Source organism: Gigantopelta aegis, chromosome 6 (genome assembly GCF_016097555.1).
Source record: "Gigantopelta aegis isolate Gae_Host chromosome 6, Gae_host_genome, whole genome shotgun sequence".
NCBI lineage: Eukaryota > Metazoa > Mollusca > Gastropoda > Neomphalida > Peltospiridae > Gigantopelta > Gigantopelta aegis.
Genome location: NC_054704.1, coordinates 79,712,527 through 79,738,285, shown reverse-complemented (window position 1 = coordinate 79,738,285; position 25,759 = coordinate 79,712,527). Strand labels below are relative to the sequence as shown.

The following is a 25,759-nucleotide window of genomic DNA, read 5'->3' as shown; positions in this document are numbered from 1 at the left end:
AACAGTGGTGTCTTCCTTAATATAACATGTATCAACTGTTTTCATTGGACATATGTAAGCAGATGTCGTACTGTCTATAGGAATATTCTGATCATTCGGAACACTTCGGCCTATTTCTATTCATAATTTGCAGAACGGGCGGGAGAACTGTGTGCTGCTTCTGTAGCAATCTGGCAAATTAAAACGATATTGCTATGTTTACTTAATAGCAACTCTGTGTTATATTTAATAATCGGTTTTACTTTTTAAATGTTCATGTGTTGTCAGGGATGCAAATTAGGGTTTACTGAATTTGTCGCGTACGCATTTTCACCCGACGTTAGACATGAAGTGAGAAAGGTTAGTAATTAAATTTAATGACAGTGAAAACTGCAAAAGAACAGTGATTAATAATTAAATATTTGACAGTGGTGGTTATATGGTGATAGTCATAAAGTTAATCAGTGAGAATGATTAGTAATTAATTATTAATGTGCAGTCAAAACTTCAAAAAGACAGTTATTAAATTAATATTTGTTTGATGATTATTAGTGATAAACTTGCTAATAGGACTAAACTGAAAAGTAAGGATGGTTAGTATAATTATAAATAATAGTGAAACATGAACAGATATTAATTGTATTGTTTATTATTTATTATTATCAGTTTGAAAAAGAAAGAAATGTTTTATTTAACGACGCACCCAACACATTATATTTACGGTTACAATGTATATGGTGTCAGACATATGGTTAAGGACCACACAGATATTGAGAGAGGAAACCGGCTGTCACCGCTTTATTGGCTACTCTTTTCGATTAGCAGCAAGGGATCTTTAAATACCCACAGACAGGGTAGTACATACCACGGCCTTTTGATATACTATTATCAGTTTGATGACATTTACATTTTAACTTATGCTAATTTCTAAGAAGAGCAATGACTCTCGCAAAACAAATTCAGGGGAGCTTTTTTCAGCTCCCGAAGATTTTACAAACGACATTCACTGGGACAATATTTAAAAATCTTAGGTATAACCGGAAGTCAGTTCACTTGAGTTTTAATTAGGTAACCGATTGTTGGGTTACATGAACTATATTCACGTAACCAATGAGTTAGGCCTACCTAATCCAAAAACACTTGAACTACAGTTCTGTGCTACATTGATGGTTCAAATGTATTCAAAATTAAAATGATTTTCAAACTGACTACTGATATATGGTACTTATAATTTTAGGACGTAATTTGTTCACCACGTAACGGATTGGCGGTTCATAAGATTTTTAAAGTTGCGCAACCGACACACAAACAGAACAAGGGTTCTAGTTAAATACTGTGCCGTGGACTAATAATCATTAACTAACACACTGTCCTAGACAGACAGGCCAGACAGCTGAGACATGTGCCCAGTATAGCTTGCTCAAACATTAATTGGACAGATGCATGAAAATGAAGTTAAAAGAAAGAAACAAGGAAGGAATGTTTTATTTAACGACTCACACAATACATTTTAATAGAAGGTATTCGTAACCAAGTACCCAGTCACTCACCCTTGTCACGGTCATATCCAAAACGAGGCTATTGGGGCAGTCGTGAAGATGTCATAACTAACCAACTATGATCTGCTTGCAGTTTTTATCAATGTCAGCATCCACAGGTAAGTAATTTCGTGTGCATTATATATTTCATTTATTTAATTATTGACTTGATTGCTTATAAATATGCAAATTATGTGTATATTTTCCCTGTAAACATCTGAATGATAGTGACGAACGTTGATTGTCAGTGTCACTGTTGCCATGTCGCAAACAAACTTCTTGTTTAGTAAATAACTTCTAAGTGTTTCTGTTTTGATATTTGGGGGGGGGGGGGTTGGGGGTTGTTTGGTGGTTGATTTTTGGTGACATGCTTTTTCGGAGATAAACCTTGGTTTGAGTCCACATATTCAATGTACTATTTTGAGTACCAGTTTCTCCATAGGCTGTGTTGAAATAGTCACAATATTTTAGTGTTGGCTATAGTCATATGGAGTTCACTATTATTTTAACACATATGACTATGGGGTAAAATAATATTTCTAAACCAACTGGTTTGAAACCCGTTACTGTACACACAAGTAGTATCCATTAAAAATTTCAATATGTTGACTTGAAACTAAATTTATCCTCTAAAAAAACATGTTATGAAAATACATGGACAAAGTACGGTATATATAAATGTTGATTCATACATTTTTTTTTACATAATATTATGAGCTTATAGTTGATTTATCCGCAATATGTTACTATTATTTAATGTAAGTATTTTTTTAAATTTTAGATGGAGAAATGGACAGTTTTAGAACTAAAGAAATGGCTGTGTTTTATATTTTCTATACTGAACATTTGGTTACATTTCAATCTCTCGTTTTTTGCTTCCAACTCAGATATTCTTCTCTGCAATAATAATAATTTACCTGAACATTCTGTCTGTTTGAGATGATTCCTCCATTGACAGACTTACAGGTAGTGGGTTGCACATTCCTAATGTGTTCATGCAGTCATTTCTTCTTGTCTGTCTTTAAGACTGACCCCTTCTCCAATACTACTTGACTAAGAATAAATATTATTCTTACTGTTAGTTGTCACAATTCTTTTATTATTATTATTATTAGGGATGGGGGCAATTTTCGTGCTTTCAATTTTTTTGTCAACGTAAATGGAACAGCATCATCGCATAGGTAGTACTAGTAGGTATGTTCTTATGTCATCAAGACAGCCATATAAAAAATGTAAAAAAAGAAAAGAGTAAAGTTCATTATCTCTGGTATTACTACCTTACATTAATGTTATAGGATAAACACTGTACATGAATAGATATGATATGTTACGACCATATGCGTACAGGCTTCAACTTTTGTGGCGGGCAGGCTGATTTTTGCCCGAATTAAACACAACTGACTGAATCTGAATAACAACATCAATTCAAGGGCGTAGGCTGGGGGTGGTGGGGTGGGGGTGGTGGTGTGTGTTTCGGGTGAAACAACCCCCCCCCACCCCCCACCCCCCGCAGTAACAAATGGTCTGCTTTCAGAACTAAAACATACAGGTTTATGCATATGGAGTTTCTGGTGGTGCAAAAACAATATAAAAAGGGTCCACTTGATTCACATTCGAACCCCCCACCAGGTCCAGATCACACTACGCCCCTGCAATTCATATTAGCATTACTGCTAAATGGTTAGATAAAGGGTTGCAAACGAATCACTGTGCATTTTTACATGGGTTACAACTAATATTGTGGGAAGAATGGTGGAAAGACATAGTGAAAAGGTTTCACACATCTTTTTTGCCCGAATTTGACAATTTGCTCCAGTCTCCCAGTCTTGTACATGTTTATGACAGAAATAAACACGTTAACACAAAAGGTAAGAAGTAAACAAAACATAGATAAGAAATAAAAGAAATATATTTTTTTTAATGAATTTGAACCGTGAAAAAGATAAATAAACAAATAATTCCTAGCATTATTTTTTGGCTGGTAGATTTATCAACAGTGTATATTACTCTTTCTTTCTTTAAAAAAAAGAAAAGAAAAAAAGATATATTATAAGAGAACTTCTGTTTAAAATTTGTCAAAGTACACGAAATGCAGTGTCCAATTTCAAAATACTCCAAACCGATAACCACATACAGTAAACGTGGGGGTGGGGTTGGGGGGTTGGCAGAGAGGAGTTCATGGGTATACCGTAAGATTTACTACCAATAATATTTTTTATTCAGAATTATTGGGGGAGGGGAGGGTTGGGGGGATAAAGCCCCTCGCTCCATCTAGTCCTTCCCAACTTCCACGAACTTTGTTTTTTGTAAATAATTTTAGACTGATTTGACGTAAGAAAAAAGTAAGTGTTTTAAAAATAATTTTAAAAAACCCCCAACACTATATGTGTGTGCATTTTAATAAAAAATCGACTCAGAAATAAATAACTTTTAGTAAATATCAAATTTAGAAAACGTTTCCTGAGGGGAAGGGAAGTAGGGGCTCTTATAAGTTTGTTTACTGGTAGGTTCTGTCTCTTAATATTCCAAATCCAAGTTTTTAATAAAGGTGGTTTATTTATTTAAACAAGGTATGAAATGTTTCACTGAAAGTCCCTTGTTTATCACTACAGATAAATGCACAACATCCTTTCAGCAAATCTCAAACAAAGGTTACATATGCAAGAGAAGCATGTTATAGCCTCGTTCTGGATTGCTTGGTTACGTGAAAGGTCACTTACGAATACCTCCTATTACAGTTATATGGCATCAGACAAGACGGTTATGGACCACACAGATGAGAGAAAATCTGACGCTGCCATGAAATGGGCTACTCTTTCCGATTAGCTGCAAGGGATCTTTTATATATGTAGGGTCCCACAGACAGGATAATGCATACCACAGCCTTTGTTACACCAGTTGTGGAGCACTGGCACGAACGAAAATAGCCCAAAGGAGATTGATCCTAGACCGAATGGACATCAGGCACGTTTTTTTACCACTGGACTACATCCCTCCCCTTCCGAGTTATAATGATAGATCACCTGCTGTTGTTGAGTCAGACTCTGGAACTGAGCAGCCAGGTTGGAATCGCTCTGTTTAATCTGCTCAGCTACAGAGGCCTGCTGTTGAGCTATCTGTTGCTGCAGGGCCGTTATTTGCTGTTGTAGCGCACAATTCTGCTGTTGCTGCTGTTGTTGTTGCTGCTGCTGCTGTTGTTGCTGCTGCTGCTGTTGCTGCTGTTGCTGTTGCTGCTGAAGTGCAATGTTCTGGTGTTCCATGATTTTGCCCTGCTGCCATGGCGCTGTCTGAATAGCCTGCTGAGTAATCACTTGCTGTACAATGGCCTGCTGCTGAGCTAACTTCTGATTCTGCTGGTTGATTCCTGTATTAAAAACAATGTAATAAAATAAAGTAATGCATCACAGGCTGCCGCCGGATTGTTCAAGGGCCATAACTCTGTCAAAATGGGCTGATCCCCATGAAAGTCGATCGTAACAGGGCTTGAACTTTAAACTTTGTTGCCTACAAAGACAGCAATTCTGAGTTTGCCGTTGGCACTTTTTTTTAAAAGTGACTTTTGCAATAAATAGACATGACTGATAGGTTATTGTTCTGTATGTAGATACAGGGTTGAAACTTAACATGAAAACCATGGTCGCCAGCAGGGCCAGTTGAAGACAAATCTAACTGACCCTTCTCAAATTCAACTAACCCTCCAATTATCACATTGTAATTTAAGTGCACAGCCAAAATCAAAACTAGAATATTCTTTGTTGAATAATAATCATGTGCTAACGTATATAGTCTGTTTCCTTCAAAAGGAAACCGATCAACTGGCATGCAACTTCATAATGAATACAGTTAAAATTCATATAAAAACATGTTAGTAAGTTTTAAACCCATCCCAACTCAAATAACATTTAAAAAAACAAAACAAAAAAAACCACAAAAAACATCCTGTTGTGGTATAAAAAGAATTCTTTACAAATTACCATTAAATTATGATTAAATCTCATTTTTAATACAAGGGTGAAAACAAAATGCTAGAACAGCCGAGGTATACAGCTTAACTTGCATTGCAATACAAAGAGAATAACGGTAGAACTGTGCGTGCTTTAATATACATGTATAAACCTAGTCTTGGGGTGGCAGTCCTCTTTGTGGCGATGCAAGGAGGAGTACAATCTCCAGTATAAGATTTCCTCAGGAATGGACGAATGCACACGTGTGCGTTTAATTTGGATATTGTTAATGCTACAGTAGTAGGCTACTAATAAAATAAATATAAAAATAAAAATAAAAATTTAAAAAAACCCACCAACATTTTACCAAAATATACTCTTCAAAAAAAGAAACGCAAAAGGGTACAAATGGGTTATAACTCCGATTTTATGTTTCCTACCGGTTCATGCTTTGTGAATATAAGGTCATTGCATGTCCCAAACACATTCCCACGGTTACATTCGATAAAACGCAGCTACTGTACAATAAAGTTCCAAGATGTGAATATTCGCAAAAACGCAGCCACGTGCAAACCATGTCACCACTGCACGTGCGTTGTCTGCACGTGCAACATGAACACCGACAGTATAAAAGTGCAGGGTGTTCGCTTGCCTGGCCTCTGTATCTGGCCGACAGTTGACAATCCAGGACATGCCACGTCTCAGTGAACCGCAGAGAAACAATGCCATCGGCCGACTAGACGCAGGCGAATCCAGAACGGCCGTTGCCAGGGCATTCCATGTGTCCCCAAGCACCATCTCCAGACTGTGGGACTGTTACCAGCAACATGGATCAACACGTGACCTCCCTAGATCCGGTCGACCACGGGTCACTACCCCCGGGCAGGACCGCTACATCCGGGTACGCCACCTTCGGGAACGATTGACTACTGCCACCTCCACAGCCGCAGCAATACCAGGTTTGCGCAGGATATCCGACCAGACCGTACGGAACCGCCTACGTAAGGTAGGAATTTGTGCCAGACGTCCAGTTCGAGGTGTCATCTTAACACCACAACACCGTCGACTCCGACTGCAGTGGTGCCAGATTCATCGACAATGGCCTCAACTGCGATGGAGACAGGTGTGGTTCAGTGACGAGTCCCGATTTCTGCTCCGATGTCATGATGGAAGATGTCGCGTGTATAGGCGTCGTGGTGAACGTTATGCGGCAAACTGCGCGCAGGAAGTGGACAGATTTGGCGGGGGTAGTGTCATGGTGTGGGCAGCCATCTCACACACTGGCAGAACTGACCTGGTCCACGTGCAGGGCAACCTGAATGCACAGGGCTACATTGACCAGATCCTCCGGCCACACATCGTTCCAGTTATGGCCAACGCCAACGCAGTGTTCCAACATGACAACGCCAGGCCTCACACAGCACGTCTCACAACGGCTTTCCTACAGAACAACAACATTAATGTCCTTCCTTGGCCATCGATATCATCGGATTTGAACCCAATTGAGCATCTATGGGACGAGTTGGACCGACGCCTCCGACAGCGACAACCACAGCCCCAGACCCTGTCCGAGCTGACAGCAGCCTTGCAGGCCGAGTGGGCCACCATCCCCCGGGACGTCATCCGTACTCTGGTTGCTTCAATGGGCAGGCGGTGCCAGGCAGTTGTCAACACATGCGGAGGCCACACCCGGTATTGACTCCAGATGACCTTGACCTTGGTGGTGTGTCCTATCACTTACTCACAATGGACTAGAGGGAATTGTGAACAATCCTGCAACATTTGGTAATTATCGGACTCACCATTCAATAATTAAATCAATTCTCCAAATGTTACGACAATGTGGTTTTGCGTTTCTTCTTTTGAAGAGTATATATGATGTACTTAGTTATTATATTACATAGCATAACAGTGTACTTACTGTTTATTACAGTAATATTTGGACAGTTATGTCATTATGTAAGTCTTGGTGTCAAGACTTTAGATCTGATATGTTCTTATTTAATGCAAATCGCTTAAATTTAAAACAATATCGACAATGACAATCAGTTAACTGACCTTTGGAATAAGCCCTGGGCTGTAGTAATGGAAAAGGTCATTGTTATTTGCATATATACTGAACAAAAAAAGAAACTTCCGATTTGTACATATACATGTAGTATTTGTTGTATTAAAGAATTCATTGTGTAATTGTATATCAGGATTCACGAATTTTATCGATTATTTTTGCACTGTTAATCGTCGACAACGTGAAATTCAAGTTGCACGTGCATGCATGGTTCGACATGTCCTGTGTAGTATTCGGTCAATTTGTTTTACTTGTCTAACTGACATTGTTGTCAAGTGAACGAAAACGCTTCAAAATTTGTAAAAAAAAATAAAGTTTTTTTACATTGTAGCATTTTTAGTATGCCAAGAATATCCAATAATTTATGCGAACGGGCGATTGGCATGCTTGATGCTGGCATGTCGACAGAAGATGTTGCAAGGCATGTTGGGAGTTCTAGTCAAGCGATACGAAATCTTCGCGTAAGATTTCGAACAACAGGAAGCACCAACAACTTGCCACGTCGTGGACATCCGCATGTTACAACGCGTGGTCAAGACCGCTATATCATGAACACACATTTGCGCAATCGATTCCAAACTGCCACTGCTACTTCTGCTAACACACCTGGGCTTCATAATAACCAAATCAGTGGGCAAACTGTTCGTAATCGTCTGTGAGAGAACGGTTTACATGCACGACGTCCTTACGTCAGATGCGTTTTAACGCAACGTCATCGTCTAAATCGTCTTAATTGGGCACGTGTACACACTCGTTGGATACGGCGACGCTGGAATACCGTTCTTTTTTCGGATGAATCCAGATTTTCTTTACAACGTGGTGATGGCAGGGTGCGCGTCTACTGTAGGAGAAATGAACGCTATGCTGACTGTTGTGTTCTTGAACAAGATCGTTTCGGGGGTGGGGGTTGTGTCATGGTCTGGGCAGCTATTGCCCATGGTTATCGTTCACCACTAGTCGTCATTGATGGCAATTTAAATGCTCAACGTTATCGCGATGACATTCTTGCTCATCAGATCATTCCTCTGTTCCATAACAACGCCAACATCTCGATTTTTCAGCATGATAATGCCACCTCTCATACAGCTAGAGACACTGTAAATTTTCTTAGGACAAATAACACTGATTTCATTGATGACTGGCCCGCTAAAGTCCTGATCTCAACCCCATCGAGCATGTCTGGGATAGTCTGGACCGACGATTGAGGCATCGTCCCAACCCACCCGGCTCAAAGCCACAGAAGCTGTCAATCTGGCAGCTGGAAAATATTCCACAGGCAGAAATCAACACTTTAGTCAATTCTGCTGCTGCGATTCACACTGCAGTGGTCAGACGTGAAGTGTTTTGTCACATCCGTCGATTCAGTTTCAGTGTTTTTTTTTTTTTAAACCCCTACCACACTTGATCAAAACTCTCCCAGACCTGTTAATATGGCCATGATTTTTGCACTAATGATGCACATGGAACCTCTTTAAACGCATATTAACAATTATTCCCCCGGTTTGTTTTCAATAAAGTTACTAGAAAGTTAGCGGAAGTTTCTATTTTGTCAGTATATGTATATTTCAACGTTAGTGCGATTTTAAAACTGTAAGACCAGGCCCTTGGGGATATTATTGTGCAGATTTGTCTACAAGCATGAAATTTGGCACAGATGTAGATCAAGACATGCTGAATTCATTTTTTGAGGGCGCCAAGGCCGGCGCTCGTTGTGGCAGCCATATTGGCGAAATCCAAAATGGCCGCCGTTCGTTACTTGATTTGGTCATAACTTCAAAACTATAAGTCACAGGATCATAAATAATGACTCTTTGTATAGGTTTTCGACCACAAGGAATCCAAATACGAACCCTGTTTTGAGATAGGATGGCTATTTAGACAATTATGTGGCAATAATATCTCTATGGGCATAATTTTAGGCTAACTTTTACAGCTTCAAAGCCCTCCAAAGGGGAATTTTTCACAGGATGAGTTTCATGGCACTGCGTTGAGTACAACTAACCACCTCTCAGCAGATAACCATGGAGTACTACGAGATCCGATACATCTGGATTTCTTTGATACATCTGTGCCTCACCTTCCTGACTCGTATACAATCATACACCCAGTTCAACTAAACAACACGGCCTTGTTCGGACCTGCAGCCATCAACAACCAGCTTCGGCCCTCTCACAATCTGGTACAAACAGCAAAGATCAAAGACGAATCCTGGATGGCACATGTCGCTACAGTCTTGCAGCAGGACACACTTCCAGAAGATGAAATCATCACATGGTCAGGGTACAACTCTCGTCAAATGAATGATGACTCTCTGAAGCCAAAAGCAGTTATTGGAGTTCTCCCTCTCTTTCCTGAAAAAGCTGCCTCGCCAGCAATGATAAACCATGCAATGCAACTCACTATGCAAGGCACAGAGTTTCAGAATCCTGGGCAGGTTGGTGTCCTTGGAGCTGATCAACCAATATATGCTATAGCAAAGCAACTACAGTGGGCATTTCCAGATATTATAGGAGAAGATAAGTTGGTTCTATTGATGGGAGCTTTGCATATTGAAGACAAAGTTCATCTAATGATCGGAAAGTTGCTACGTGATTCAGGGTGGACTACAGTACTTTCTCAGGCACAGGTTCTAACATCTGGTCGGGCACAGTCAGCACTCAATGGCATCATATCAAGGGCACACGGTATGCACACAAGTGTCCCTGGTGTCTCTTTACATCCTAAAACAGAAGGCATACACTGCTTACTGTTCTAATATTCAGGGGCCACCTGAGCCACAGGAAATATGGCACCGAGTGTCCAGAACCGAAAATCCACAGTTCGAGTACTGGTCTACAATCATGGATCTTGAACTTTTGATGAGTCGATTTATCCAGTCTCTACGTGAAGGAGATTTTAATCTCTATGTCAAAGTTTGTGATGAGCTCTGTCCATGGTTTCATGTGATGGATCACACAAATTATGCATGATGCAGGCATCGAAATAAGTCGAGAACGGTCGTTCAGGTTACCAGGAGGTTACCACATGTAAGAAAAGTCGAGAACGGTGTTTCGTTCTCGACAAACATTTCAACGGGGAACGGTAGTAATCCAGGATTTCCACATTTCATTTTCTCGTAAGGAATTGCATCGATGTTCGTGCTCACTTGTGCAATTGCAAGCAATTATAGTCATTCCGCATTTAAGCAGCGTCAACTAGATGCATTTACTTCTGCATTTTGTTTTCTCGTACGAAATTGCATAGATGCTCGTGCGCACTTGTGTAATTGCAAGCAATTTCGGCAATCCGCTTTTAAGCAGCACCCACTAGATAAAGTTACTTCCGCATTTCATTTCTCGTACTGATGTTAGCGCGCCTCGATACAATATCAGAACTTCCATGTTAAAAGTAGTAGTAGCAGGAATTTAATTCTAACTTTCATATAGTTGTGGTAACCTGTAAATGGGTTACCAGACACAATGCTTATTTCGATGCCTGACGATGGTTGCCAGTGCATGTGCGGGATATGGTCCAGCTGCCAGATAAACATCCTGATGTATATGTTGAATTTCTCAGAGGAAACATCGTCGTTCAAAAATCACAACACAAGTTCAGTCTCATTGGAAAGGATCAATCTCACGAACAGTCCAATAAGAGTATGCAGGCACACGGCGGGGCAGCTGGGTTATATGAGAATCCTGAAGCACTCACACTTTTCATGCTGGCAGGTCCTGACTGCTCGCGGTGTGTTGAAGAGTTTGAAGCCATCCTAGACACCACATCTTCGAACACTGCTCATCATGAAGAAGCACACAGCGTGCAGGTTAAGTTTAGAAAGGATGTTCTGGCATTTGTTGAGACGGTAGAGCGGTGGAGCAATCCATTCACTGCAAGTCAGGAACTTGTTGCTCTTGAGATACTAGAAGTTATGGAACAAGAAGTTGTTAGATCCCTCTGTCGGGTCCATGAAGGTGGCGAGGACATTCATAAGCAATATGTTTCACAAACACTTGACAAAAGAACAGTGCCAGTGTCAAACACTCTCCGACGGAATAACATTCTGACATTTGCCAATCGTCCTGATCGCACTAAGAAAGGAAACAAAACCAGCAATGTACAGAAGAGAAATATGACTTTGATGACACAACTCTTCTTGTCACTACAGTCTTGTCCAGATGCAGACATGGCAGAGTTCTTTCACTTTGAAAATCAACGAGAACCACCAAGTTTGGCAGATCATGGATCTCTACGGTCAGGCTGCAAATCTGACATTGTGGAGTGCATCAAAGCACCAACCGGACAACACGTTGGAGCGAAAACAGCCACAGTTGTTGTGCTGGATATGGCAGCCGTTGTGCATACGGTGCGTCCTACATCAGCAAAAACCTTTGCTGAGTATGCTACAAAACACATGATACCATTCTTGAAGTCTCAGATAACCCCAAACCTTGAACGTTTAGATGCTGTATGGGACAACTACCCAGATGTCAGCCTGAAGTCTCTGACACATCAGCGACGTGGCATGGGTGCACGTACAAGGATTGGGGATGGCCGCACGTGCATACCAAAGCATGACTGGAACAATGGATTCCTCAAAAATGAGGATAACAAAAAAGAGTTATTCCCTTTCCTCAGTGAAGAGATTGTCAAGAATGATCTTGGTGGAAAACTCCTTCTCAGTACCAAATACGAGAGCGTTCTCTGTAATAGGCCATATGATGTATCCGGTCTGCAACCCTGTAACCACAGCGAGGCAGACACAAGGATATTTCTGCACCTGAAGCATGCTGTTGCACATGGACATCAAAGAGCCTGTATTCGTACAGTTGATAGTGATGTGGTTGTCCTTGCGATACGCTTCTTCTCCACACTTGGTCTCTCGAAGCTGTGGGTGAACTTCGGTACTGGGAAAAAAATCCGTGATATTCCCATCCATGACATCTCCTCCAGTCTTGGGCCTACTAAGTCTCTGGCATTGCTACTTTTCCACGCGATTACAGGATGTGACACGACATCTCAATTCCTTGGACGTGGTAAGAAGACTGCCTGGGCATCTTGGCACAACACACCAGGTCTTACTGAAACACTTGTGGCACTGACCACTGAACCAAACATCTTCAGCCTAGAGTCTCAGCACATGGAGAACCTGGAACGATTTGTCGTTGTCATGTACAGCAAGACATGTGGATTGGCCAAAGTGAATGAAGTGAGGCATCATCTTTTTACAAGTGGCAAAAGGACTCTGGAGAATATACCACCCACACAGGCTGCTTTGTTTGAGCATATCAAGAGGGCATTGTTGCAGGCAGGGTTTTACTGGAATCAGGCAACGTCAGTTCAGCAGGAAATTCCAGACTTCAGTGAATGGGGGTGGTACAAGGATGACCGCGGTGTCTGGATGCCACATTGGACAACTCTTGAAGATGCTAGTAAAGCCTGATCCATCCTTTTGCATTGTGGTTGTGAAAAATCATGTACTGGGAACTATAAATGCAGTAACGCTGGAGTCCACTGCACATCTCTTTGTAAATGTGAAGGTGGATGTGTAAACAATAATGAATAATTTGGCATAAATTGAAAGCTTCAATAGCTAAACTGGCCATATGACTTTTTATATCTCAAAACAGAGTTCATATTTGGATTCCTTGTGGTCGAAAACCTATACAAAGAGTCATTATTTATGATCCTGTGACTTATAGCTTTGAAGTTATGACCAAATCAAGTAACGAACGGCGGCCATTTTGGATTTTGCCAATATGGCTGCCACAACGAGCGCCGGCCTTGGCGCCCTCAAAAAATGAATTCAGCATGTCTTGATCTACATCTGTGCCAAATTTCATGCTTGTAGACAAATCTGCACAATACCCCCCCTGTAGCTCCCCAAGGGCCTGGACTAATATGCACTGTCCCACAATCAGGACAGTACATACCACAACCTTTGATGAATCAGTCATGAAATACTGGTTGGGATGGGACTTTCTAGGGAGGGGGTGACATGTCTAACAAGAGTACCAGTGAGGTACATAATATAGGCCCATTTTTTGTTATTTGTGACCTAGTAATTGTATGTGACACACCACCATCCCAAGTTGTTCCTACATGTGAGGTTTGGTGGTCCTGTATGCATCTGTATGCAAGATATGATCCGGACAAGGATTTACTGTTATGTGCAGTAGATTGTGAAAAGTAGATCACAGTGACCTAGTAATAGAACGTGACACACCGCCATCCCAAGTTGTTCCTATGTGTAATGTTTGATGGTCCTGTATACATCTGTATGCAAGATGTGGTCTGGACAAGGATTTACTGTTTTAGCAGCAGACCGTGAAAAGTAGGTCACAGTCACCTAGTAATAGTACGTGACACACTGACATCCCAAGCTGCTCCTACATGTGAGGTTTGATGGTCCTGTAAGCAAGATGTGGTCCGGACAAGAACAAGTTAACAGACGGATGTATGGACAGACATATGGATGGACAGCAGGACGACACCATACCAATATACGACCCATCATGTAATAAATAAATACAAATTAATCGATCCCATGCATAATCTTTCCATAATTAACTCTAGAAAAATAATTTTAAAAAGTCCTGTACTGGACGAGAAGATGGGTTTCTCAAATAATTTGTGACTAAATATAACATGACCACCATTTTTGTTTCTTTGTCAGTTGAACGCTAAGAATTATAGGCAAACTTACATGTTGAATGTGTATGCATAAAACAGTGACATCACAAGTTAATGTGTGTGACACTCTCTCAAGATTCCCATCTAAAATAATTTGCTTTCTACTAGTAAATGGAATTATTTGGTTGTCATTTTTTTAATAGGCATATAGCTAAGAATTATGGGCAAACTTACATGTTGAATGTGTACGCATAAAACAGTGACGTCACAAGTTAATGTGTGTGAAACACTCTCAAGATTCCCACCTAAAATAATTTGCTTTCTACTAGTAAATGGAATTATTTGATTTTGATTTTTTTTTATAGGCATATAGCTGAAGGTATAAACTTTGTTTCAAAGCAAAAATTAATAAATATATTTTGCGGGAAGTGCCATTATTGAAACATTGACATAGGCTATTATAATTTAGCACCTTTAACATGCATAACATGAAGACAACGTTCCCCCAGCAACACCGAACCGATCAAATACATTCTTCAGTCATTAGTCATAACACTGCATGACATACCGAACACTGGTGCAATACATGGTTAACTGCCAAGCATAGTGACTGAGAAATATTAATCAGTTAAATGAATGATTATAGTTGAAATGCAATACATAACATATATTGACTAACCATTGACATATAACTAGATCATGACTGAATGCTTGCTTCATCTAAACTATTACATTAAGCTGTTCTTTAATCAATAACACTGAGCACATATTGTTATTATGACAAGAAATACTCTGTGCAAACAAAGTTAACATTTTGGGGGTTTTCTGATAAATATTTACAGTAGCTTTTGAGGTGGCATTTCCAATTGCTGCCACAAATTTCAAGGGCTGCAATACAAATAGAACACATAGGTTTATTAATCATCAGCTACTGGATGTCAAACATTTCGTTAATTCTCACATATGTATTCTTAGAGGGAACCTGCTAAATTTTCCACTAGCAGCAAGGGATCTTTTATATATATTTTTTTCCACAGACAGGACAGCACATGCCCTGGCCTTTGATACATCAGTCATGGGACACAGGTTGGGATGGGAGGAAACCCATTAGAGAATGGATCCAGCAAGGGATCCTACAGCCAAAGCACCCCAGACAATCTACCTACCGACCGAGCTAGATGTCATACCTTAAGGGGCGTTCTCATTACGCGATTAGTCGAACCGACTTGTCGCATGCGATCGAATTGTACTGTGAGAACACCTAAATCAAAACGAATTTAATCTTATACGACAAGTCGTGCCGCAATCATACCGATTAGAATATGTCAAAATGTCCGGATTTCATGGGTCCATAAAACCTATTATTGTCCAGATGTGGTCAATAATTGTTTTGTAAATTGTCTACATTCATATTTTTTTATTTCAGTAGACATTTGTACTATTGTAGGCACTTACATTTCCCGCAAAATATTTTTAAACTGATGAGCTGTGTTTGATGTCATCAAATCTTATGATGGAACGTCTTCCCACACACACGATTTGAGTTGCTATGACAAATCGCCTGTGACAAGTCGGTGCGACTAACTGCATAATGAGAACGCTGCTTTAGGCAAAGAAAGGCAATGTTTTATCAACAACATGTTAGCACATTTTAAACTACAAGTACAGCTACAGGTATTTGGTGCTAAAGATACAAAGCTTTGATCATGGGGCATCGGACTTGCCAACATGTACTTGCTAATAAATGAAGAGTAATTGAAGACTGAAGACTCTCTTTCAAAAACATACAGAAACATTAATAATCAACTTAGTTTATCCTGTCTAAATAAAATGTCATTTCTGAGATTTTGATTGAATAAATTTTCAACGAAATGCCCTGTGAAAACATGCCCAACACCCAGCTCAGCGAGTTCTTTATGTTTCAACAAGGAAGCTCTTTTATTCAGTGTACATGTACCTGCACGTCATTTCATTTTAACTTATTTTCATACTTATATCCAATTAAAGTTCAAGCACACTCTCCTGGGCACACAACTAAGCTATATGGGCTGTCTGTCCAGGACAGTGCGTTAGTGTTAGTGAGAGAGAAGTCAGTGTAGTGTCTTCACCTACCCATTGAGTTGTTAAAACTTGCTCTGTGTGGGAGCTGGTACTGAGCTGCGAAGCTGGGGCCTCATTTACAAAGATCTCTTAGGCTCTGTTAGACAACAAAACCTCCTCTTTGCAAGTCTTTTAGCATGGCACTGCGAGATTGCAAAGTTGCGATAATTTTTGTGAATTAGGCCCCTGATCGTACAAACATGTATATTGAGACAAATTAAAAACTTCACAACCGTTTTATCTCGGCTAATTAGCAAATATGACAGAAGAATGTGTTAAATAAGGTGTTTTTTTTATTGTATGATGTCCAAAGAAAGAATAGGAATAAATGTTGAGTCAAAAATCTGTTCGATGCACCCACAGCATTCGTCAAAACAACAAACAGTCAAAATGTAATTCACAAGCAGGGTCGTCTGATGAAATCACAGGTTCAGTAGTGCGTATGCCCTCCATGTGTACCCACAACTGCAAGGCAACGCCTCCTCATTGACTGCCTGATGCATGTAAAGACTGCATCAGCGATACAGCGCCATTGTTCCACTAATGAGGCACCACGTTCCTGCAAAGCCTGTGGAGGGTTCACCACGTCGTCTCTCCAAACCCTCTGCCTGCCATCACCAAATCGCAGTATGAATCTCGATTCATTGCTAAACATGACTCTATTCCATTCCCTCTGAGTCCATTGCAAGTGGCGTTGTGCACACAGTTGACGTTGACATCCATGAAATTGGGTCAAAATGGGTCCAACATATGGGCTCCGAGTGTGGAGGTGAGTGGCTCACAGCCGATTTTGGATCGTTTGTGCGGACACCCAATGTCTGAAAGGTTCATTACTGGTTGCTGTAGCTGTCATGAAACGGTTGCAGAGGTGACGTAACACAATATGACGGTCATCTGCCTGCGATGTCACACGTGATCTACCTGGTCAGGGGCGATCAGCTGTGGTGCTTGTTTGTTGTACTCGTGTCCGCAGATCATAAATTGCCCGTTGACTGCAACCCAACGCCCTTGCAATGTCAGCTACCGACGTTCCCACATGCAACATGCCGATGCACATTCACGCTGCACATTTGTGAGGCATGGCATCAAAACAGGTCGTAACAGATATTGTTTTAATGTGTTTTTTCATTGTGTCAGACTACTGTGAGCAAGTAACGAGGAAAACGAGGATGTGTGCTATTGTAGTCACGTGACCAATGGCACATGCAAAACCACTTTTGCCTCAATGGTGCTGTGCACGTGCTATGAATCGGGTCACGTGGGCTGTGATGGGCTTCAAATGAAGTGTAGACATTGCCATTACAATATTTATTCATGAATAATACCTGCTTTCAGCACTCATTGATTTTATTCAAATTTTAGATTGTGAAGTTTTTAATTTGACTCAGTATATTTTGAACAGCCTTATGCTTAAAAAGAAACACTTCTCACCAACCCACAACCATGTCACCATTTCAGAAGTATCATTATAGTCAATTTATAAATGTCAAAATGAAACCAATGAATTGGCATGTACCGATAACTCCCAAGAATTAATTGTGCTAAGATTTATACAAAAAACATTTATTAAACACATATCAATTTGCATTAAAAAAAAATTCGAAAATCATTTCAATGTAAATGAAAAACGCTTGGGTTTAATAGATCTCACTTTTTTAATACAGGGAAGGCAGCAATTGATGGGACAGCCAAAATAAATCAATGGCATACAGCAATGGTAAACTATTACCAGTTAGTAATAACGTGGGTAAAATTGCTTACTTTGGCTATTCCAGTATTTTGTATTCACCCCTGTATTAAAAATGACATTAAATCTATACAATTTGATGATAATTTGTAAAATTTATTTTGTAAAATGTTATAAGAATTGGTATGGGGTTAAAATGTAATATCTTTTATATTCATTGGAGTTATATGATTATTTAGTACTTAGTTATACATGTATTTCAATTCATGGGTTCCCTCCTGATGTAAATTAACTATAATACACATGTATACATGCGCATGTGATTTGAATAACATTGAATACCAGCACTTCATATACTCACTAGTTTGTTCTGAGGTAACTTTATACTGGTAATAGTTGTAATATTCTCCGCCAAACAGGAATGAAAACTTTGGATTATCCTTCTGTTTAGTTTTGGTCATCTGTTCAAACTCGGGGCCATTGCGTGCCACAAAATTGGCCAACTTGTCAATAATGTTTATCAACTCAGCATCTGTGAAATAGAGACAAAAACAGCAAATGTAATATTGCCTATTTCATGTAGCTGTGTAACAAAAAGGTTACAGTAAAAATAATATGACAATACTGACACTAAAAATTTTACTGGAATTTCAGGATTTTAGAGATACCGAAAAACTTTTCTTGTCCTTTTTCTTTGATAGTTTTTCAGATATTTGTTTTTCAATGTCCTTTTCACACCAGACTTGTTAAAAAAAATACAAATCCAAACCTATCTATGGTTCAGTTACTATTGCATGATAGCAGCAGACTGTTTAAATTTAGTAAAACTTTCATGAGTAAAAACACAAAATGCTTCAGAGGAACCACCTCTTTAATTGTACATGTGATGTACCAGTAGTTATAAACACTGGCTAAGAGTGGGTCTCAACCAGTTCCCTACGACTAATATGATATCATAGGCTGCAGTAATGGTATGTACTGTCCAGCTTGAAAGAAATTACATACAACAGATTCTTTGCTTCTATTTGATTGTTCTATTGAGTAGACTGGACATTGTGTTTCTCTCTCATAATTTAGACTATATGCAAGAATTGCAATATTTTTAGCCATATGTTCAATTCGAAACAGCCAAAGTTAATAAATATGCTGAGGTGTCATTAAATAAACATTCCTTTCCTTTTTTAAAGTAGTTTTTCTAATAATCTGTAGGCTATACAAGAAGACCAGTGGTAAAATCAGTATTCGTCAGTACACCCATTAGGCTATTTCTTGTTGCAGCCAGTATGTACTATCCTGTCTGTGAGAAAGAAAGAAGGAAATGTTTTATTTAACGACACTTACATGTAACACATTTTATTTACGGTTATATGGTGTCAGACATATGGTTAAGGACCACACTGTGCTTTTAGATTATGGTAGCCCCACTCCCGTGGCTAGTGGTATTCAGTGTTGGGCTAGTGAATAATTACTATAACTAGCCCGACAGCTAGTGGGAAAAAACCCTTATCAAATGCTGCATTTACATATTTTGTAAATATGAATATCCTGCCCCCTCTTTCCACCCCAATATAATGATTTTTACACTCAATCTCCCTCTTTAGGTGACTTATTTGATGATTACTATCAGTAAAATTGTATTTATTTAAAGTAGGGCTAGTGAATTTTTAATCATGGCTAGTGCATTTTTTAAATCACTGATCCCATGGCTAGTGTATTTTTATAAAACTGTAGAAGCCCTGGACACAAATACATGTGTATTGAAAGAGAAAACCCGCTGTCGCCACATCAAAGGCTACTCTTTTGGATTAACAGCAAGGGATCTTTAATATGCACCATCCCACAGACAGGGTAGTACATACCACGGCCTTTGATATACCAGCTGGAACGAGAAATAGCCCAATGTGCCCACTGACGGGGATCAAACCCAGACCAACCATGCATCGAGCGAGTGCTATACCACTGGGCTACATGACAATGTGAATCTAGAAAAGTTGTATACTGTACCTAGTACTAAAACCAGATAAGATGTAGCTTAGTATAAAAAAAACTGCCTGAAATGTGATGTGTTATAGAAGACACAATTCTGTGATGTAGGTATTCAGTGGAATTTATAAACAGAATTCCTCAGCTTGTATACATATGCAAATTTAATTATCTGCCCCAAAATAGGAAGCCTACATTGTAGGTCTCTTGTGCTCCCAAACAAAATCCACTCTCATAAGGATTGATCGCCTTTGGTGGATACAAGGGTTTACCCATGTCCCACCTAATGATATATCAAAGAACAGGATACAGGGAACAATATTTCACGTGAACCGCCGTTCTGTTCGCGTGTCGGTTACGCAAAGTTAAATTTACGCGAGCCGCAAACTGGTTAAGTCATGACCTATAAACGTTCAGAAATTAAAACTTGCAAACTTCACGATTACAGGACGTTTATTTACGCAGACATACTACTAGTATTTCTACAAATGTTTTAGGCTGAATTTTAGATACTTGATGCGTAGCAAATCAGTAAACAACGTTATATTTCAACAGTTGTAACTTGCAATCGGTCTAAAGTAAATGTTCTGTATAGAGTCGAACCAAAAGTTTTAAAGAAATGTGCTCAGACCGCTGGGGACGGCTAAATTATCTGCTGTTATTTTATCTCTAAAGGAATATATGTAGACATAATATTGGATTGCCTATAATTTTACACGTTAAAAACAGTTTTAACGTAAACAGGAATCCAAAAGTGTCAAAAAAAATTTAAAATACTAACATCGCATAATTAGCTTTAAAAAAAAACACATTTGGAAACGCAAAAAGGAATAGGTCGAGGCTGTCTGTAATTGTTCTATAAAATATCCTCTTAAAATTGACTCGAAAAAAAGATTACCAAAAATAAAAATAAAAGCCTCCGAAAAGGCTCAGATTGCATCTACAGGCGTCCTGAGTTTCAAACTTTTTCACAAGGGGAGGCCCCCCCCCCCCCCCCCCCCCGAATATCCCCGCTCAGGAACACCTTTGCCGTGCATAATGCTACGAAAATTTCTGGCTACACCCCTGTATTTTGTTTCAGTACTGGGGCTCATATTCAGTTCTTTTATAATATTGTTAACTTTAGCAAGCATTAAACACATTATTTTTTGGGGTAAAATGTTTTCTTTTGTATTTCTTTTAACTTTATGTTTCAGCTAAAAACTATGTATTAAAATATAATTTCAACGTAATTTTGAGGTAACCGATCAGGTAACCCACGGGTTATGCAAATATAATTCACGTAACCGAACAATTGGTTACCCAGGTAAAAACCACGTGAACCGACTTCCGGTTCCCTCAGATTTCGAAATATTGTCCCCTGGGATATGTACTGCCCTAAATGGGGAAATACATACAGCATGCATTACTGCTATTCAATAGAACTAGGGGTCGAGATTTAGCTTAGTCCATTTAGTGCTCGCCTGAGGTGCTTGCATCGCAGGCTCAAACCACCTCAGTGGATCCGTTCAACTTTTTGGGGTTTTTTCTTGTTTTTTTCTCATTCAAACAAGTGCACCACAACTGGTATGTGCTTGTCTGTCTGTGGGAAAGTGCATATAAAAGATCCCTTTCTGCATTAAGAAAAATGTAGCAGGTTTCCTCTGTTGACTACGAGTCAGAATTAACAAATGTTTCACATCCAATAGCCGATAATTAATTAATCAAGGTGTTCTAATGGTGTCATTAAACAAAAACTTTATTTATATTCAAGTAGTTTATGCTAGGCAGTAGGTTTCTCATTGTGTAGATGAAGGAAAGGAATGTTCGCCTTGAGCAGTGGGATCTTGAAATGCATACTGTACTTAATATAATTAACAATTGTATGTATGAGGGACTGACTAGGCCATCTGCTAAAGAATTGCAGATTTTCCAACATGCATTTTGGGTTACTAAAAATAAAATATTACGGGTTAACTTTACAATAAATGAACATTTAAACAATAAAGCTATTTTAATTTTATATAAAACAAATATATTGAAAATCCTGCATTAAAATAGCTTTTTTGCTAAAAGGAAAAAAGGACCAAAGGACAAAGAGTTAATTCTCTTGAATAGTGACGTAATTCATATTATTTTCTCTTGAATAGTGACATAATTCATATTATTTTCTCTTGAATAGTGATCTAATTTATTTGATTTGTGTACAGTGTATGTACTAAAAACATTAAAAGAACATCACATATTATACGGTGTCATTGTTTTCGGATAAAGTTGAGAAAGTTTTGTAACACGATTTGCAGCACTTACGGTACATGAAAGCAAAAATAGGAATAAGATTTTTAACTATTATATTGGGAATGCAAAGTATACAGTAAAATGGATTTAAACCTTACAACTCATAATTTTATTATAATGTTTAATATTTCAAGTATTTAGAACTGAACTGGTTTATAAATTTGGGCACCAAATTTGCTGCTGTTTTCCTACTAATCCTCAAACTATAAAAAATGTGACCGTGACTCCATTTCGTACATCTACATGTATGACCAGACAATTAGTTATCTTATTTCTACAGTAAACAAAGATAGCAACTGTCTGACATGCTAGACAATGGCAACGCCTTCTGCTGTTCAATCACCCCACTGATATCATGTACATGTACCTATAAATAATACACATTAATGTATCAGGTCAATACTAAATTAAAACGATTAGATCGACCATTTACTGTGCAGGTAAAACACATCATCAATATGTACTGGTACAAAATGATAATCTAATGTTATAACCAATTATGGGTTACATGTATGCAAAACATTTTACTATTTACCCAAGGTTTGTTAAAGAGGACAAGTGATAGAGGTTGCTCTCTAAACATTAGATGAATATGATTATGATGTGACAGTTTGTTTTTGATTTAACAACACCACTAGAGCACAGAGATTTATTAATCATCAGCTATTGAATGTCAAACATTTGGTAATTTAGACATAAAGTCCAAGAGAGGTGTTACGAGAACTATATTCACATAATCGAACTATCGGTTACCTTTAAGCAAAACCCACGTGAACTGATTTCCGGTTACCTAAGATTTTGAAATATTGTTCCTTGATATGGGACCGATTGCTAGTAACACGGTCAGCGGATTTTGGTTGCAGTCAGTATTTGCTGACATTTGTTTTACTATAATTATTTCGATCAGTATACATTAATCATTGGCTATTGGATGTCAAACATTTGGTAATTTTGACATATAGTCTTATAGAGAGGAAGCCAGGTACATTTTCCCATTGGCAGCAAGGGATCTTTTATATGCACCATCCCACAGACAGGACAGCACATATCATGGCCTTTGTTATACTATGGCATTTGATATACCAGTTGTGGTACACTGGTTGGGACTGGAAAAACCCTAATCAGAAAATGGGTCAACTGAGGTGATTCAATCCTATGACACGTGCACCTCAGATGAGTGCTCTACCTACTGAGCTAGATCTTCCACCCCACCCCCTCATTTGGATATGGCGAATATCTGTTTTACCCTCTGGCAGAAACCCTGATAGTGGGTGGGGGTTTTTATTATTATTTTTAAAACACTTTTACTTTTATTCTTATGTCAAATCAAAACTGAAATTATAAAAAGTTACAAAAAACATTGTTCATGGAGGCTGGGAAGTTAAAGTTATAGTTTTTTTGGTTTAATAACATCATCGGCTATTGGATCTCAAACATTTGGTAATTCTGACCCGTAATCATCAGAGGAAACCCGCTACATTTTTTTTCTAATGCAGCAAGGGATCTTTTATATGCACTTTCCCAAAGACAGGATAACACATACCACGGCCTTTATCCAGTTGTGATACACTGGTTGGAAGGAGAAAAAAACTAATCAGCTGAATGGATCCACCGAGGTGGTTCGATCCTACGATGCAAGCACCTCAATCAAGCACTCAACTGACTGAGCTAAATCCCGCCCTGGCTGGGAAAGGACCATAAGTTAGCACTGGTCATCAGTGACTAACTGGTGCAATGGAACCTACAGATACAGTCAGTCTTATGTGAATCATGTGAACAGAATGGTGGTGATAAGATAACCAGGTGGTACGAGACACACGCTGAGCCAATCGCCAGAGAGCTAACAGAAAGAGCTAGAACACCGAGTCAGTTCAATACTGCCACGACGTGCAAGTCACGTGAAATAGCCAGTCATCAATCAGGACAGCTGTTACCATTTCATGACATTATCAGCAATCTTAACTCCATCTGCAATCACCTGACATTTCTACCTGCACTCTATGTAAATGGCCTCCCAACTCATCAGTATTATTATTGAGTATTGTTTGAGTTTAATACAATAGCTTGGTAAAAGTAAACATGTATATCACAATGCATGGAAGAAATGTTTGTTTATTGACAACCAATTTTAAACACTGGCTATTACACATGTAGATGTCTAATCAGGCTTTCTGCCAGAAAATAAATTAAGGGTACGTAATAAAAATTAAGTACCTTTATTAACTGGTTATGGGTTAGAAATGTTTTGATATTAAGACACTAAATTTCATGTACTTTTACAAATTTTAAACAGCAGCAGTTATTTTTTATTAATTTTTTTTCAATTATAAAATATATATCCATTAAGTTCCAGGATTTTAAGGTATGTAATTTTACCCTTCATACCCTCTGGCAGAAACCCTGCTAATATAGGACAGATGCAAAATTTGGTCAAGAGAGAGAGTAAAAACCTACTGCCATCATAGAAGCCTAATTACACAGTAGAGTGATAAAAGACAGCGGTAATTGGAAAGTAATAAATCATGGGTTTTGTAATTACACACAGTGCAAAAAAAAACCTGCCAATTTTTTAAATATTATTATTTTTTTAATCTATGTCAACAATAACCACATGGATATTTTATTAATGTGTATTTGAAGAACTATTATATGACCGGAAACCAGATAAAAAGGAAAGTAGTTCTGCTAGGTCTACTTGAAAGAAAGATGAACCAAGGGACAGGGATTGTACATACATGTACATGTATTTGACGAAAGAAATGTAAATGTAAATATCTACCCATTGAATATGCTTTAAAATAAAGATAAGTTATATATATTATAACGGTCATTCTATAGCCAAAGGCCCAATTCAGGGCTCAAAATAGGAAGTGAAATGTGGCCAGCTAATTTTTTTTTTTGAAAATAGTAACCTCAAAGAAATATGTCCTGCTAAGACAAAAAATAAATGTGGCCTACTGGAAAAAAGCACAAGATGGAGTGAGAAGAGGGTTTGGGATGGTGGGTAAAACAATAAGAACCTCTGAGTCCGAGATGCATTTCAAATACAACATTATGGAATTAAAATATAACAGAATCATGAGCTACATAAATTGTAAATTGAGATGAGAGAATCCTACATATACAGTGTACATATATGTCTTTTGAAAAATGACCTGAGTTTTTGGTCGTATAATTTAACAGGTCAATTTCCATTTCACATGCTGGGTCTTAAAAAGTGGACCACTGTTCGCAGGCCACTATAAGGCCTGCAATTCAATAATTTTTATGTCTTTATTGACTAACAAAAGCTACAAATGTATGTATAGTCAGACCTTGTTACAATGACCATGTTCGTCCCTCAGTTACTTTGTCGGTATATCGAAAATGGCGTTAATTGTATCGAATTGTCATGAGTTATCTCCTTTGCCAAAATGACGTAATAAAAAATACTAATTAATATCAACTAATGACTGAATAGCATTTAAACAATGAATGCATTGCACTTATTATTAAAAACAACAAATACACATACATATATTAAATATGTTTTTAAAACACATCATTAAATATATTAAACAAGGCGCATTCACCA

At 38.6% G+C, this 25,759-nt stretch overlaps 1 protein-coding gene across 3 annotated transcripts in view; it reads right to left on the bottom strand.

Annotated features, from left to right (window-relative positions):
* Positions 1-25,759, bottom strand: part of LOC121374359 (calcium homeostasis endoplasmic reticulum protein-like) — a 111,826-nt gene that overhangs the window by 72,722 nt on the left and 13,345 nt on the right. For all 3 annotated transcript variants that reach the window (XM_041501459.1, XM_041501460.1, XM_041501462.1), the window contains exons 2-3: positions 18,287-18,457; positions 4,541-4,881 (exon numbers count right to left, since the gene is read on the bottom strand). In XM_041501459.1, coding sequence (XP_041357393.1) covers positions 4,541-4,881; positions 18,287-18,457 — 512 coding nt within the window. The remainder of the gene's footprint in view (positions 1-4,540; positions 4,882-18,286; positions 18,458-25,759) is intronic.